Source organism: Aureobasidium namibiae (genome assembly GCF_000721765.1).
Source record: "Aureobasidium namibiae CBS 147.97 unplaced genomic scaffold scaffold_30, whole genome shotgun sequence".
Lineage (NCBI taxonomy): Eukaryota > Fungi > Ascomycota > Dothideomycetes > Dothideales > Saccotheciaceae > Aureobasidium > Aureobasidium namibiae.
Window position 1 is genome coordinate 29222 of NW_013581179.1, and position 16067 is coordinate 45288.

General features: G+C 50.6%; 7 protein-coding genes across 7 annotated transcripts; 2 read left to right on the forward strand and 5 right to left on the reverse strand.

The window, feature by feature from the left end:
* Positions 1 to 677: 677 nt before the first annotated feature.
* On the reverse strand, positions 678 to 1996 carry M436DRAFT_68198 (uncharacterized protein; the record flags this gene model as incomplete). The annotated part of the gene is made up of 2 exons (XM_013567070.1): positions 678 to 1606; positions 1681 to 1996. The coding sequence occupies 2 exons, from the start codon at positions 1994 to 1996 to the stop codon at positions 678 to 680; spliced, it is 1245 nt and encodes a 414-aa protein (XP_013422524.1).
* A 1772-nt stretch (positions 1997 to 3768) lies between these two features.
* On the forward strand, positions 3769 to 5928 carry M436DRAFT_58579 (uncharacterized protein; the record flags this gene model as incomplete). Its single annotated transcript, XM_013567058.1, has 2 exons — positions 3769 to 3875; positions 4017 to 5928. The coding sequence occupies 2 exons, from the start codon at positions 3769 to 3771 to the stop codon at positions 5926 to 5928; spliced, it is 2019 nt and encodes a 672-aa protein (XP_013422512.1).
* A 568-nt stretch (positions 5929 to 6496) lies between these two features.
* M436DRAFT_23180 (uncharacterized protein) lies at positions 6497 to 6982 on the forward strand (the record flags this gene model as incomplete). Its single annotated transcript, XM_013567053.1, has 1 exon — positions 6497 to 6982. A coding segment is annotated over one exon (486 nt), but the record flags the coding sequence as incomplete, so codon positions are not given.
* Positions 6983 to 7741: 759 nt separating this feature from the next.
* M436DRAFT_68201 (uncharacterized protein) lies at positions 7742 to 9723 on the reverse strand (the record flags this gene model as incomplete). The annotated part of the gene is made up of 3 exons (XM_013567071.1): positions 7742 to 9027; positions 9078 to 9237; positions 9295 to 9723. 3 exons carry the CDS (start codon positions 9721 to 9723, stop codon positions 7742 to 7744), a joined length of 1875 nt encoding a protein of 624 aa, XP_013422525.1.
* A 1120-nt stretch (positions 9724 to 10843) lies between these two features.
* M436DRAFT_58594 (uncharacterized protein) lies at positions 10844 to 11491 on the reverse strand (the record flags this gene model as incomplete). The annotated part of the gene is made up of 2 exons (XM_013567060.1): positions 10844 to 11305; positions 11411 to 11491. 2 exons carry the CDS (start codon positions 11489 to 11491, stop codon positions 10844 to 10846), a joined length of 543 nt encoding a protein of 180 aa, XP_013422514.1.
* A 419-nt stretch (positions 11492 to 11910) lies between these two features.
* M436DRAFT_76971 (uncharacterized protein) lies at positions 11911 to 13069 on the reverse strand (the record flags this gene model as incomplete). Its single annotated transcript, XM_013567093.1, has 3 exons — positions 11911 to 12519; positions 12574 to 12954; positions 13007 to 13069. 3 exons carry the CDS (start codon positions 13067 to 13069, stop codon positions 11911 to 11913), a joined length of 1053 nt encoding a protein of 350 aa, XP_013422547.1.
* Positions 13070 to 13768: 699 nt separating this feature from the next.
* On the reverse strand, positions 13769 to 16067 carry M436DRAFT_76972 (kinase-like protein; the record flags this gene model as incomplete). The annotated part of the gene is made up of 2 exons (XM_013567094.1): positions 13769 to 14632; positions 14682 to 16067. The coding sequence occupies 2 exons, from the start codon at positions 16065 to 16067 to the stop codon at positions 13769 to 13771; spliced, it is 2250 nt and encodes a 749-aa protein (XP_013422548.1).

A 16067-nucleotide genomic window follows, 5' to 3' on the forward strand; every position in this document is an offset into this window, starting at 1 on the left:
ACGTACGGAAAGTCGTGCCTGCTCGCCAGATCGCCACCGGAGAGCCAAAGTAGCCTCGACATGCTGCGCGACAATCATAGCCTGAATGATCGGTCAGTCAGCTGCCACAACTGGCCGGTGGGTGGTAGTGGAGAAGAGGATTCTAGTTCGATGGTTACGGCCGTCGATCTCCTGGCGACCACGACAGCTCGTGAGCTCAGTGTTGGTCTCCTGAGTCGGCTAACCGACAGCTATACATTCTCCCATTGTCGACTGTGGAAGCAAACGTGTCCGTCTTGGCGGTTCATTGTTGAGTCGCGTTTCGGTCGTGCCTTCTTTGTCGCAGAGAGAATGGAAGGCGATTGGAATGCTTGGCACGGATTGGACGTCAGTTCCTGCCGCATGCGGTCTGTCACATTTCTTGCTCGCCGACAAACCATTATCTGGTGCGAGAACATGACAAGAAAGATGACTTTGCGTTTTCGATTGACAGCTGAAGGCTGCTTGCTTGGTGAATTCTCTGCGATCTACAACCAACCACGGCCAGGATATCCAACGAAGCCTTTCATCCCTCGATATCCCATGAGCCTTCCTTGGTTGATTGAACGCAAAATAGGCAAGTACAAGTGGTGCTGATCTCTTCTGGACACTCAGTATGAATGTAATGTTCAATATCCGACTTTACAACACCATTCCCTCTAGGATTTCTGCGTCTGGAATCCATCGTTAGGGAAGTACTTCAGTCCACGGCTCAAAACCTCGGCTCTGGTCTGTGGCTTTACTCCAGCTTTGAGATCGACCTTTCGAATGCCCTTCTCGAACTGTGCGCCCACTCTCGAACCACCCAGAGCGCGTCTGGCCACAATTAGACGGTATGATAGAGGCAGACGGCGTTCGCCTTGAGAGGCGATGTACTCTTGGACGCGCGCAAGGGTTGCTGGAATCCACTCCGAGCCATCGGCAAACTTAGTCATCTCTCTGTGCTTGCGGACTTTGATGACCTTGTATGGCGAGTGGGGTGTGCTGGTGGTTCTGGCCGAAGATACGGTAAGTGGGATCGAAGAGAGGCTGCTTGGTGGGGTCGAGAGTGATGAGGCAGTGTCCAGCTCCGAGAATTGGGTCAAGGTGGACATGGCGCTCGAAGAGCCAACGACGGAGGGGGCAGAGTTCTTGAAGATGGCGGAACGGCGGCTACGCAAGTTGAATTCGTTCAAGGCCGGTACCGAAGGATGAACTGGCAGATGTTGGCCATTGAAGAGCTTGGAGTCACCACTCAAGTCGGCCAATGTTGTTGAAGAAGAAGGGGACGGCAGATCGTGTGGTCCGTTGAGGTTGCTGTTCCTGAGAGACTTGGTGGGAGTCGACTGTATGCTTGCAGTTGATGAGTCGCAAAATGTGGCGGAAGATTGTGTTGATGAAGGCGTAGGGATTCCGGAGTCGAAGCTGTGGCCCAACAGCTCTTGCGAGATTTCGGAGATCTCGGTGAACTCAGTCAAGGTCGACGTGGTAGATCCAGTCGTGGACGGCGCCGGTGATGTACCCAATCTCTTGCGCAACGATTGTTTGGGGACGACCTGCTCCGAGACGAAGCCTGGAACACGCTTTTCGAGATCTTCCATTTCCATGCCTAGTCAAGGTCAGCTCACTTGTCCTTTCGAACCCATACCTGGTCGCATGAAACGATATCAAAGGAGTACTTACGCCAGAAGACTCCACAAACCCGACAGTCGACCATACCACAAGGCTGTTTCTTCTTGTTTGGACGACTTATCTTGAACACCATGATCGAGCGACCACTGCGGCGATCGTATCCTTTCTTTGCGCGTAAGGTGCACTTGGAGTAGTCTTCCTTTTCCATCTCACGCTCGCGCTCTGGAATCGATTCCAGGAGTTGGCGGATGAGGCTCATCTTGCTTGGTGATGGAGAGATGACTCGGCGAAGCAATTGAGACGCGGGCTTCGAGTCGCCGTAAACATCGTAATGCCGTAAGTGAAGCTGTGTTGACGAGTCCGGCATGACGACGCTAAGGAATTTCCGCTTTCGGAAAAGCTCGCACATAAAGAAAATAGTAAGTGAAGAGTGGTAAGTGTGGGAGATGGGTAGAATGTGATTATGGTCTTGTATTCTTATGTCTACCCTTGGTGCTAGATGTTACTAAATCTTCCATGTCGTCGGCGCCGTCTAATTGTTGCAATATGTGGACATCAGGGGTCATTGCAGTCATATCCCAGCTCAAGCAGCCAAACATCAAACACTGTAGAACAACAACATAGTGACTTTCCTGCCATGCATCTTTGCTTCTCTATTGAATGGCGATCTGGGTATATGTCCAAGAAAGGCAAGAGTGGTAGATGAAAGACACCTGATCAAACATTCACCGCGAAATGATTGCTCTGGATGAGGTTTGAACAAAATACCACTCACGCTTTCAACTCATTACTTGCGGTCATCTCTTCTTACACTTTCACCTCCTCCTCCTTCACGATAACACAAGAAAGAGATTGTGGTATGAGAGAAAAAATCGAGACAAAAAAAGGAAAAAGACAATGGCCCGGACCTTCAAGTCGTACTCGATTTCCTATCCATGGAGGGCCACGATCAACAAATTACTCCCGTAGGTAACCCGACGTGCGTGATACACTTGCCTCCTGACCGTTTGACCAGTGACCTTTTATGGCAGTGGAAAAGTATCCTTCGTTGTTTATATGCTTACAGACTTCACTATCCCATGTAAACACCCTCACTTTGGTATCAACGATCTCCTACACACGCGATTGATGTGTGATTCAAGAGCATTCCTAGTCCACCGTTGACAGCCATCTCCCAACTGGCCATCTTGTGACAATTCCATCTGCTTCTTAGACTGCGCGGTTGGAAAACAGTGTACACTATTCATGACACGTTCGCGAGGTATAGTGTTAGTCGACATGTTAGCCTTGCACTCGCGCATCTGAATCAGATGGAACTCAGCACCTCACTCCTAAAATGCGCTGAACATGTCACCAATTGCAGGCTGCAGTTGTTTTGATGATACATTATATCAACTATTGAACGTTTAAGCATCTACAGTCCTCTAAGCCATCTCCATTACATGATCACATCCCATTACTACATCCTATGACTACAGTCTGGTCGTCTCTACGTCTCTCGTTTTCGTTGTTATGCTGATACTCCTTCGCCATCCGGGGCGTTACCCAGCCGGCATACTCTCGATGTCGCCTCGCTGGTCTACATTACACCGTCGCGTTGGGATAAGACGACAGGATTATACATAAGCGACTCGCACTGATTCAGATCGCATCCGCTCATATTCCACACCGAGCTGCCACGCATCTTCAGCATTCTCTACAGATTCCTTAACCTTTTTTCTTAGCAGGTCGGGTTGCGATTGGTATATGCTTAAGCGCCGATCATGCTTGGCACTCTCGGAGTGCCCGATGTGATACGAACCCTAGCGATGATAATATAAGGTGCTCAGCTTCTCCTACATCGTCCATCGCTTTTTTGACACCTCTACAGATTAGCGTGGCGCACTGGAGATGCTTGGCGCTCCTTCCCGAAGTCCCCGCCAGGTTTCAGGATGACCTGAGGCTGATATTGCCGATGAACTCATGCCATTCACCAGCTATAGACACTGTTCCGTCCGGATCTGATTGCATGTCTTCTTCTTTGGATCCGCTCGAGCACTTTCCTCCGCTGCCTCTACTGTCCGCTTTGGATCGTGTATACCACCATCATCATCTCCCACGTCACAGGATACCTCGAGGCGTGAGTCATCAACGGTCATTATGGACAGACCACCATTACCGCCACGACGCAATCCCTCGTCGCAGTCAGGATCCAATCGACCCCCTCCACTGCCACCTCGGAAACCTTCACAAGGATCGGCTCAACAGTCTTCTTATGGTTCCGGTCATGAGGATCCAATGCACAACCTAAGGAATAGATTCGAGACTTTGAATGCAGACTACTCCTCCGCATCACAAAGCAGCTCACCCAAGATATCGGATCATCGACCTGAGCAGGCTGATGGCAGACGCCCAGCACCATATAAATCATACTCAGGAATCGAACACCCCCCTCATCTAGTTCCATCACTGAGCGGTAACTTCTTCACCACATCTTCTCCACCATCATGTCTTCCAGCAGGCCAGAAGAAAGGTTACTATGTTGGGAGAGGATGTCCCAGTGGTGAGAATCTACTGCATGATGCATTCTGGTTCCGACACATCGACGTTCCAGGTTTCTCCACCTGCAGCAGATGCTTTGAGTTTTATGTTCGGAACAGCATCTTCGAGCTCGACTTTACTGGTAAGCTGGAACCAGGTCAGAATTATGCTGCTCGATGCATGTTTGGTGTACCTCGTATGGCCGATAAACTATGGCCAGAGGCAGTCACCACGCGCGATCTGCAGTCAGTCAAAGCATACATGGAAGTAAGGGCCAAGATACCCAATTGTCATGGTATGGGAGGCGTCTCTGGAACAGCTTTGGTCGGATTGAAATGGTTCCAAGCAAAGCACAATGCTATTCCAGGACTTGTCGCTTGTGAGGCTTGTTACAATGCTTTCATCGTCGGCTCGAGCTTCGAAAGACGGTTCAGGCTCCATGATCATCAGCCAACTCAGAAACAAACTTGGGCTTGCGATATCGCTGTTCCCAATATCACAAGGGCATTTGCTGAACACTCAGAAGTGAATGATTGGCCCAAGTTCGTCGCTGCAGCGACAAGTCGCCTGAGTAAGCCTTCTTGTGCTGGTTTCAACGCAGTCAGCTCGGCAAGCCGAGATTGGTATGGGATTATCTCTGGTGATGTCAGTGTTGTGATCTGCGAAACATGCTTCCTGGACTCAATGGCCTTGACTGCTTTCGACAAGCAGTACAAACCAAAGCTTCTCCCGAAGGAGAACAAGGAAACTCAGCTGATATGCGATCTCGCAATCCCAGCATTGAAAGCTGCCTATGGAGCAGCACTGGGATATGAAAAGCACGACATCTTCTGGAACACCTGCAAAGTGCAGATAAAGACGCCTATATGCAAAGGTGCAGGCATGGCTGGTGTACAATGGTATACTCTCAAAGGAGGCTGCAACAACTTCGATGTCTGTCCCACATGCTATAGTGGTTTCATCTGCGCTTTTGGGATGCAGATCTACTTCCAACCCCAGAAGAAGTGTCCTCCAGGCACGACCAAGATGTGCGACTTTTGCGCAGAGGCTCCCAACTTCGCAAAGACCATAATACGTTACCATGTTGCGCTTGAAACACCAGATACAGAGCAGTTTATTACTCACATCCGGCGCATGGCCTCCATCTTCCCGTGCACGGGTGTGAAACAACAAGTAGCTCAATTTTGGCGCATCGGGCTCAGAGGCGATCCCATGGGTGTCTGTCCAGCCTGCTACGAAGATGTACTACGCGAAAGACCACTCTCCCACTACTTCAACCATGAGAGTTCACCAGGAAAACATCTCTGTGAGCTTTACTCCGCAAACATGCGCCGACGCTGGCGAGCCGTGCAAGAAGCCTCCGCTATCCAAAATATCAGGGATGCCAACAACAACTACCTCCCCGACGAAACCGCACTCGCAAACTTCATCGCCTATCGCGAACACCGCACGCAAGTTTTTATCGAAACGGTTCCCGTGATGGATCAACTACTCGCTGCAGCCCAGATGCGTTTATTCGAGCAAAAAAGATTGAATATGAATAGTTCATTCTACAATAATCTGGATCGCATGTCTTCTACGGCAAGTGGAATTCATTATGGTCCGTTGCCGAGGTATACGACTACGTACGGCAATTCATCTGTGGGACATGGTTTTGCTACTCCGTGGGGTGTGGAGGGCGCTGCGTATGGGCAACAGGCTGCTGCTGTGGCAAGTCAGGGTGGGGGTGACTTTGCGAGGGTGGCGTATCTTGAGGCGAGGTGGAAGGAGGTTGAGTGAGCTTGGTCTCGCTCTACAGCTCGTACAGAGGCAAAACAGAATTTGTTGCAGACCGGCTGTAAAGTCGTGGGGGGGTGATGTGTATTGCCCATGCTAGCGTCGGTCTACGAGAAAGATTTTCCTCTGGTTGATCCTGGAACTCCTACGCCAAGGTGTATCATGCAAGTGAAGCCAGGGTCAGAATCGCAAAACATGAGGTTGGAGAAGATCTTGACTTGTCCCCACGATGCGATCACCTATTTATAACCTTAGGTGACCTTTCTTGAGTCAGGGGTGCAGATCCGACCGCTTTTAGGTGTATCTTCATCCAGCTCTGTGGCTATGCTCATCCTTGATGCTTCTGCCAAGGACATGCCTAGAACACCAAGTCCAAGGCTGACCTCATCTATGCCGTTTCCTACACACTACTAAATGGACATCACCTCCACAGCGATCTTGAGAAGCCATCGAAGTTGCCACTACCATCAAATTTCGTCCCTTGTTTCTTCGCAGACTGCGTAACTGCTTCTACCTAGTCGCAAGTCTCCTCTGACCCAAGACCATGCGTTCCGGAAAGCTCGAAATTCAAAGAATAGTACAGACCACACTATACCTACTCTGTCTATGCGCCGCCGGAGCCATCGTCGGCATCTACGGCTACTTCCTCTCATACCTCACGCAGCACAAACTCCCTATCTCTGCTTCATCAAAAGCTATCGAAGGAATCTCAAGCGCTGCCGTTCTCTACACCTTGATCAACGCAATCTCGACTTGTTTTCTTGGCGGCCATCCTGTACTCGCTATAATCAGCTTTATCCTGGATACATGCTTCGCTGGGGGTTTCATAGCTATTGCTGTTTTGACTCGACGGAGTGTTTCCTCTTGCAGTGGATATCTGCATACGCCTCTGGGAAGTGGGGTTTCCTATAGCACACCTCCTAGCAGACAAGACCGAGCAGGTAGAGTGCCGTACTTGTGGTTCGTCTGCAGTCTAGACAAAGCGGGTTTTGCGGTCTCGATTGTTGGTATTGTTATTTTGGTTACCACGGCTATCATGCAGCTCCTACGCTTCAGACGCCAACACTGGAAAAGGTCTTCTGATCGTACAGCTGGAGATGCCATCAAAGCTTGAGATTGTCACGTTTGACTCGTGGGGATTCGAGCTACAGTGTACAGGCAAGGAGTTTTGCAGAGCATCCGATGAGCCACAAGAACTGTCCTCCAAATGTCATCGATATGATGATTACGGATTCGCCATTCGAGTGCCCACGCGAGCAGCAGCAGAATCTCACGCACAAGACTTTTGCTCTCACGTAGTAACGGAAGCGGCGGGTATCGCACACGCGTATGAGGATGACTCGATCGGTTTTTCGCCAACGCTCCCCGTATACAAATCATCGCTTGTTTCTAGTCCGCCGCGCCCATAAGGATGGACGCCTTTGGATTTATGAGTCCTCCCCGCCATACCGAACACAGTACATGACTTTGTTTTTTGGCATTCGAAAGCCCAAAGACGTCTCGAGCAGCTATGGTAGTGTGATTTTATCAACGATGGAATTCGATTTGTGACGGATATCGATGGATACGTGATGCCTTCGGTCGACGCTCGTTGGAACAAATGTCAGCAATGTCGACTATCACTGTGCAAATTCCATCAATACCTTTGAGTGTAGAAACAACACCACTCGAGATAAAGATTAAGCTCGTGACAACCGTCACTGCTATTGCAAAGGCAAACGAGTCGTTCGTGATGTTTAATGGCCGTGAAATTGTATTCTTCTCGCGTATACATCTTCATCATCTTTCCCCCTTGCCCTACCCCTTGTAGGCATCCTCAGATATCCTCCTCGTTAGCCTGGCTAACGAACCAAACACCCGTAGCAGTGTTGTTGGTAGCATTAGTCTGGACAACCTGCCCCAACTTCAGTGCACCAGACTCGACGATGCCACCAGCAACAGGTCGTTGCAACTTGTTAGCACCGCTCTTGACGGTAAAGTTGGCGAGAGAAATCTCGTCAGGGTTGCGGTTGATGATGGTGGGCATGCCAAAGTAATTGGCGGTTACTTCGTCGTAGTTGATGTGGAGCTCAAAGTAACCTCTGTAGTAGATGTCTTGCCATTGCAATTCTTCGTTTGCATGCACCAGCCAGTCGGAGGCGTTGTTGGCGGCTGCGAGGGAGATGTTTTGGCCGTACGGGCAGGGCGAGGAGACGGCAGAGCCGGCGAATTCGACACCGATGCTGTTGTTGCCGGAGGTGGAGTTGTAGCGTTCGTGGTCAAGCCACACGAGATCAGATACCCATGAGGCGTGAGAGTCGCCCGACATGACGATGTTGTTGCCGATGCCGTTGTTGTAGAGATGCGACAAGGTGCGGTTGCGGTTGGCTTGGTAGCCATCCCAAGCGTCGTAGTCGAGAGGATTGGTGTTGCCATACGCCGCAGACTCATTCACACGCGAGAAGACGGTTTGAGAGCCAATAAGACGCCATGCGGCACCACGGTTTGCGGATTGAGTCAGTTGGTTGTAGAACCAGTTTTCCTGTCTGCTGCCCATCATACTTCTGCCTGCATCGTTGCTGATGTCGTGGACGTAATCGGTGTTCCAGTAGAGATCTGTGATGGAGCGGTCGTATTGGCGGGTGTCAAGCATGACCAAGTCGAACAAGCTGCCAATGCTGAAGCTGCGCCAGATACGAAGATTGTCGTCCATTTCGACTTGACGGATGGGCATCCACTCAAAGTAAGCTCTGACAGCATTCATCTTTCTCTGGTCAACCGAGACACCACCATCGCTGATGAACGAAGCCTCGGTGTTGTTCAGCTCAGAAGCGCCATCGCGGTATGTGTTATCCGAGACCTCGTGGTCATCCCAGACAGGAATCCAAGGGTAGTTCTGATGAGAAGCGAGAAGATCGAGATCGGTGCGGTAGGTAGCGAGGCGCTCGCGGTAGTCGTAGAGAGTGGTGATGACACGTTCGGGCTTGGGGATGCGGTTGATGCTGTAGCCGTAGCCGTAGTCACCGTCGCCGGCGTACTCGTAGATGTAGTCGCCGAGGTGGATGACGTAGTCGACAGAGTCCTTTCGCACGGGGTTTCCATAGGCGTTGAAGAAGCCGAATGCTGTCATGTGTTAGTCGTTTTGTCGGATACTGGGATCGAGTGTGGCATACGGAAGTTGCTGCACGAGTAGACAGCAAGTCCAACCTCGGCAGTGTAGTCATTGGTGTCAGGAGCAGTCTTGGTGCGGCCAAGAGGACTGGTCTTGTTGGAACCGCAGACGTTGAATTGGTAGTAGTAGCGGGTGAATGCGGTCAGGTTCTTGGCCTCGACCTGGAAGCTCAAGAATTAGCCAGTGCTTCATGTTCCCCAAGATAGGATATGTCGTACCTTGACAGTGTAGTCAATGTCGGAAGAAGTGTAGGCGGTGCCCTGGCTCTCGACATGGGTGAAGTTGGAAGTCTTGGCAACCTTGTACTGCACACATACAGGAGCAGTACTGGCGTTCAAGCTGGCTCCATGACCGTAGAGCGGTGCAATGCCAGACACAGTCGAGTTGTCGTTAACATTGTCAAACATGGGAGCTACACGAGTCCACAGAATGACAGAGTCCGAGTACGGGTCACCAGAAGCAACGCCATGGGTAAAGTTCAACTGCGAGGCAGAGTACTGAGTACCAGGCACATTGCGCTTGTTGACCTTGTGGAGAGAGATACCGAGACCAGGATGGTGGTCAGAAGGACTGCGGTAGTTCAAGTTCCGAGTCCAGCTCGCAAGAGCGACGGACGAGAGGGAAAGCAGAGAGATGAATGAACGCATCGTGGACTGCAGGTGAAGACCAATCGAATAGCTCCTACCTTTCAAGAAGTTCTACAACGGGAATCCGAGTCGACTTTGTACTTTTCGGAGCTCGGGGATAGGTGAAGGACAGCTCAGGGATCGTCCACTCACTTCGTACTCAATGCTGTGGACCCGCATGCTATCGAGTATGCCACTGACGACGCGGATCACTTGTCAAAGCCAATGAGGGATGTTGCATTTGACATGCTGAACACGGCAGCCAGGCGGTAGCCACCCGGCCTGCCTGTTCTGACGAAGCTGCGGGAACCAAGCTCGCAAGGTGGCCAAGACATGGGTATGCTTGGTAAGATTCACTGAGGCTGTGAGTCGAGGGCGGGACACAAAAAGTTGATGTTGCGGTGAAACGTGCCTGTCTACCAAGCTTCATTGGCTCAAACTCCTGTCTTGGCGAGCGCAAGCTTTCCGTCCCGAAGCTTGAGCAAGGGCAAAAAAGTAAACAAGATAAAAACCACATGGTGGCGGGGTTCCACGAGCATGAACTCCGAAGAGATTCGTCAATTGTATACCATATGAACGGCAAGTGCATATGCCAGTCTGCGGTGGCTTACAACTTCCCCTATTCCATGTCAGATACAAGCTGAGATCGAAGTTGAGTGGCAGCATTAACACAAGTCGTAGCCGGTCCCGATGATCCGATGAATAATTCAGCATTATCGCGACATCAGATCTATTTCAGTGTCATGAATGACTACAGAGGCATTGTCTTCCTTCTGAGACCACGACAATTCTGTAAGAACAAGGTCCAGGTCAAGGGGAAGTAATCTTGATCAGTCGAAGAGAGAGTCAGTAGCACGACAGGGTGCTAAGTACAACCCGACTTCGAACTTTTGACCATTCAAAGAAGCATGACAGGACGGATCACCAGTATAGTTCAATCATGAGATGTACTCACGTATCAGATGGAGATTTATGAATTCATCCAGCCAGAACTAGTTTACACGCAAGTAGATCCCAAAGATGTGTCAGATATACAAAGCGCGAGTTGGATGGAAAGATATCTCTACAACTCATTACAGCTCGACTTTTCCCATCGATTTCATTACCCACCATCCTGCTATTCCTTCCCCACAACCACTCCTTAATCCCTCAACACTCCATCCTCATTCCCCTCCGCAATCTCTATCAATTCATCAATACCCGGATGACTTGTGCTAGCAGCAGCCAAATATCTACTCGCCGTTTTCCACTCCACCCTCACTTGCCTCACCTCCTCCTGCTCTACACTAACAATCACAGCTGTATGATCCTCCATAGACCGAGCGTCTAAAACCAAAAACCAATCTGTCTGGATAGCGGAGTCTGTAGTCCTAGTCAGGTGTTGGAGAGTTGCAACAATGGCGACAGGTGAGAGATTGAGAAAAGGTGTGTCTAGTATGCCAGCATTGCTTTCCTTGTTGTCGTTGTCGTTGTTGTCTGGTTCTCGCAACTCCTTTGTAGGTCCCCAGAATCGTGTCTGAAGATCGTGAATCAGTGTCAATGTCGGCACCGCTCCTTCTTCGTCTTCTTGTGTGTGGACTTGATTGAGGAAGGTATTGAGTACCTTGATATATGCATCAGTACTTCGGCGTTCCTATGTTACTTCATGTCGCGGCGATGGGATGCCGAGAAAGTAAACGCTAGAGAAATAAAGATGGCAAAAGCTTACAGAAATGGGAAGGTTTACTGTACAGCATACAGCATCGTTGACGACTTGATCAGTTTGTATCATGATGTTTTCAATCGTCATGGTTTCGGTGTGCGAAAGAATCGGAAATGTTTTGAGTGCTTTGTGGTGGATTAGTGTGACTTTTCCTTTTCTGGAACCATGGAATTTTGTGATGTGAACTTATGGTCAGTAACCTCATAGCAAAGATAAGGGGAGCCAAATTGGTAGCTATAACAGGTGATGGGCGCGTCTGCCTTGAATACGTTTAAGTTTCGATCCTTTGATCCTTCTCGACACGACATTCGTAGGAAGCATGTGAAGTAAAGTGACCGTGAGCATGACCCCACAGACCTTTCGTCAAAGATGGAGTTGTGGGTGTATATCAAAAGTTCTCTTTTCTCATTCTCGGGGTTACATCTGGGTATCATCAAACTCGCAAAAGCCTTAACGCCTCTCCCCAATTCCTTCATGACCTCGTAATTCAAACTCATCCTCGTTCCTCATTCCTCCATCTTATCCTCATCGTACTTTTGCTGCGCGCCCATAGCCCCCACGATTCCCTCCAACGCCCTCGTCTCTTCAACACCCATCCTCCTCCCCAGAGCCTCTGTATCTGGTGCCGGTGTCGCATCCACACCAACCCTCTCCAATGCCCTCCTGCTTTGACTCTCGATATATCCATGTCTAGCTTCTTGTACTCCGTCGATCGTGGCAGCCATATCCTTCTTTGGCAACGTAGCCAAGTGAGCGCGGAGTGTTGCAACTATATCTCGTAAAGCAGGTAATTGCGAATATACGAATGAAGTATTTTGGGCGAGAGAATTGGCGTGGCTGGTGGAGCCTACGCCTAGAGATGCCGCAGCAGAAGTCGAGGTGAGGAAGGAGAAGGAGTGGTTGGTTGCGTGTTGTTGCGCGTCGTCATCGGGTTTGGAAGATGTAGCTGTTGCAGATGGGACCAGCGATCGCAGTTGCGCGAGCAAAGCTTCGTTCTGTGCCACTTCTGCTTGTAGACTCGATTGCAATTTCTCCGTCTCTTGTACTTTTCTTCGCAAACGCGTTATCGAGTCTGGCGTTGGCGTATTGCCATCTGTAGAGGGTGTTTTGAGATCCTGAAGCATATCAGCTGTCTATTCCTCACACAGCGACAGAGCATACCAACATACCTTGTAATGATCCAGCAGGATCCAATTCTCCAAGCCTTCATCTTCCTTTGCATTACTCACAGTCAACAGATTGCGCAACGTATAAATCTCCAACTTGTCGAAGTTCTTGTCAATGGTCGAGTTTAGCAGACTCTCGAGCTTCACAATGCCGGCGCTGATTTCAGTGGTCGCTGCTTCTTCTGCTGTTGCTTCTGCTGCTGCTACGGTGTCTGCTGCTGTGTTTTGGGAGGTCGTGTCTCGCGTTTGGTCGCTGGTGGAGTGTGGCGCAGTGGGCGCAAAACCAAGTTGTTCTTTGGGTACATTGAGAAGCGCGGTCTCGATTTCGCCGACGGCTTGGTAGGTGAGTTCGTTGACGGTGTTGACAATGTCGTCGAGGAGTGTCTGTAGCGGATAAGCACTCGGTCGCGACAGAAGACTCAAGACGCGCACTCACCAATGGTGTATAGCGGAAGTGCTCTGTCAACAGCGCCGTCTTGATCTGCTCACTCGTCGCCATTGTGTAACGTTGATTGCTGTCTTGTTGTGGCAGAAGCAAAGCCGGCGCATGACAAAGTCCAAAACATCAAAGTCCAAAACAGTGGATGATCATTTCCTGATTGGGACTAGTCTGCTTTTTGACAGGGCATCTTTCCTCGACCATCTCGAATTGATTTGCATACACACAAACAGCCTGTCAAAATTCACATAGCTATGACGATCCGTAGCTGTATCCATTGAGAGCCCGTCACATCTACTCCATCCTCGGGGCTCTCAGTGGACATACAGTACATTCCAATCACTCCTCTGCATTTCTATAGGACTAGACGTGGGTCACAAGATATATCAACATACTGAGCCAATGTCGAGCGAGGCTCATGACCGACGTCTCGTCGCTCAGTCGTTCCATGTGGCGTGTGTGCTCTGGAGATTGCTATCAAAAGTCACGTAGATATCATGGGCTGGAGCTATATCCACTGAGAGCCCATTAGATTCGATAAACGCCAGGGGCTCTCAATGGACACACAGCAGATTGGAGTCATCACACTGCATTTCCATAGCACTAAAAATTGCAGTGGGTCGTAAGGGAGATATCAACAATGCTGTCAGAATCAGGTAGTCGTGCTGTGGTGTACCTCGATCTATCCATTAGCAAGACGTTCAATAGTAGGACTCTTGCTCGAACAAGCCACCGTACACCCTAGAGATCCTACATGCCTCAATTCTCAACTCTCTTGACCGAGCTCTTGACATCCTCAGGCAACTCCTTCTCATCCACAAGACCCAAACTCAACGCATCACCCCAGAAGAACATAGCTCTGTCCCTAGCATAAGCCAAGTAATCGAATTCTTCCTCGGCTTGCTCGTCATCCTCCTCATTCGGGTCCGGTCGCTTATCCTTGATATCATCTTGCAACTGTTTAACCTCTGCATCCAGAGGATCAGAAATGACTTGGTCTCCAGTAGGTGTCATCTCATCCGGAGTCTCGGAAAGCGGGATAGCTGCAGAAGGAGCAGAGGGCAGACCAGGTACTTTGGCTTGTACGATACCCCAAGCCACCCATTGAGCTGTGTTTGCGAGTCGCCACATGTGTGTTTCGCGCAGCAGAGAGCGCACTTGGGCGTCCTCATTGGCTTGGTACTCTGCATCTTGCTTTGCCGTGGTTGCGGCCGACTCGGGAGGTCCGCGGGCATCTAGCATGAAGTTTGAGATACTGCTTGTAGGTCCAGCAGGTCGTTTCTGCTTCTCTTGTTCCTTTTCCTTTCCTGCTGCAGCAGCGCCGTCTTGAGGACCCAACTGGGGAGTCATGGCATTGAACTGAGGACGGTGACGCACGTAGGCGCGAACGAAGCGATCTTGCTCTTCGGGAGTGGGGTAGAAGGATGTGTTGCAGAGCCAGGGCACCTTTTCGTCGTGGTAGTTGTAGCACCATTCGGTAAAGTGGTTGGCGAACTCGAGGCCAGGCGTGTTTGCGTTGGCATACTCGAAGTCAATGACGATCAGTTGCTTGTGCGTGTTGGCTGGCAAGAGAAGGGGTGATGTGCCCGAAGGCAGAAGACGGAGGATGTTGCCGTATTGGGTCTACCAAATGTTAGATGGATACGCGCAGTCGAGGACAAGAATAACTTACATCGTTGTGAGCAAAGACGTAACGAGAGCGCAGCTGGCCGGGCTCAGTGTACTGTGCCTCCAGCCACTCACGATATCTTTGCACCGTCTTCTTGAAGACGGCCCATTCAGTACCGCAAACAAAGCCACGAGCCTGCCATCCTTCCATCGAAGGGTTCTTGCTCTGCTGATGCTTGAGAACTTCGCTGTCAAGCCACATGGTCACATCTTCGACACGCTGGAACCACTTGTCCCAGTTTTGCCAAACAAATGCACCCTCGTCACGCTCGCGCTCAAGCAAATCGATACCTTCGTGGAGTTCGCGCATTCGCTTGGCAATCTGCTTGGACGTGTCTGCGTTGCGCAGATCTTGGGGGTCAAGTGCTTTTGCGTGGAAGTATTCTTCGAATCGACCATTGCTGAATGTACCCAGCAAACGAGGTCCTATGCGCTTGCGAGCCAGACGGCGAAGGATCTGAAGTTCAGACTCGCGATCGATGAGGTGCTCCACTTGAGGACCATAGATACGGAGAAGCAGTTTTGCGGGAGGAGGGCGTTGCAAGGGTTGGCTTCCATCGGCGCTTGTGGGACGAGGAGGCAATACGTTCGGCGGTGATACAACGTAGACGGCATTGGTGAGGGCGCCGCTGAGTCTCTCAACAGTGCACTCGTTACTCATGTCCATGGGCACACGACGCCAGCCCTTGATACGCAGCGTGTGGGTAAGACGGACAATCTCGTACTTGAACGATGACCAAGCTTGACGAGAACCAAGGCCGAGACTTTCTGTCGACTCGTTCGGGTCTGCAGCACCTCCAGCACTGGCTAGTGTCTTGGTGTTGTCAAGCCAGGCCTCAGCAGAGGGGACGAGAGCATCGCCGTCATGGTACTCAGTGTCGGAGGATTGACCAGCATTGGACGAAGACTTGTGCAGGCGGGCGACTGATGGGCGCTTTCGGATGCTCGGATGCACAAGTGATGGTTTACGAGGTTTCTCGAAGTGGATGCTTTCCTTCAAGATCTGCTCCAACCTGCTGAGATCGACGCTCTCGCCAGAGCTACGACGACGGGAGCGAGAAGTGGTGGGAACATTCTCATGAGGAGTGCCCTCTTCTTGAGGTTGCGCATTGGCAGATTTGCGCGTCTTGCGTGCATCACGTTTCTTTCTCTCCTCACGAAGCCATGCAGTTACTTGACCGACAAGACCACCACTGAACAGATGGTGTTCTTCATCCTTCTCACCTTCGGATGGTTCGAGGATTGGCAACGAGGTCACTGATCCGTTGTGCGCGCGTCTGCCTGACAGACGCTTCTGGTTGGGGCCCTTGGCCTTGAAAGCACGAGGACCACTGCTGGGAACTCTGTCAAGTTCGAGATCATCAACATCTTTGTCCTTTCCGAGCATCAT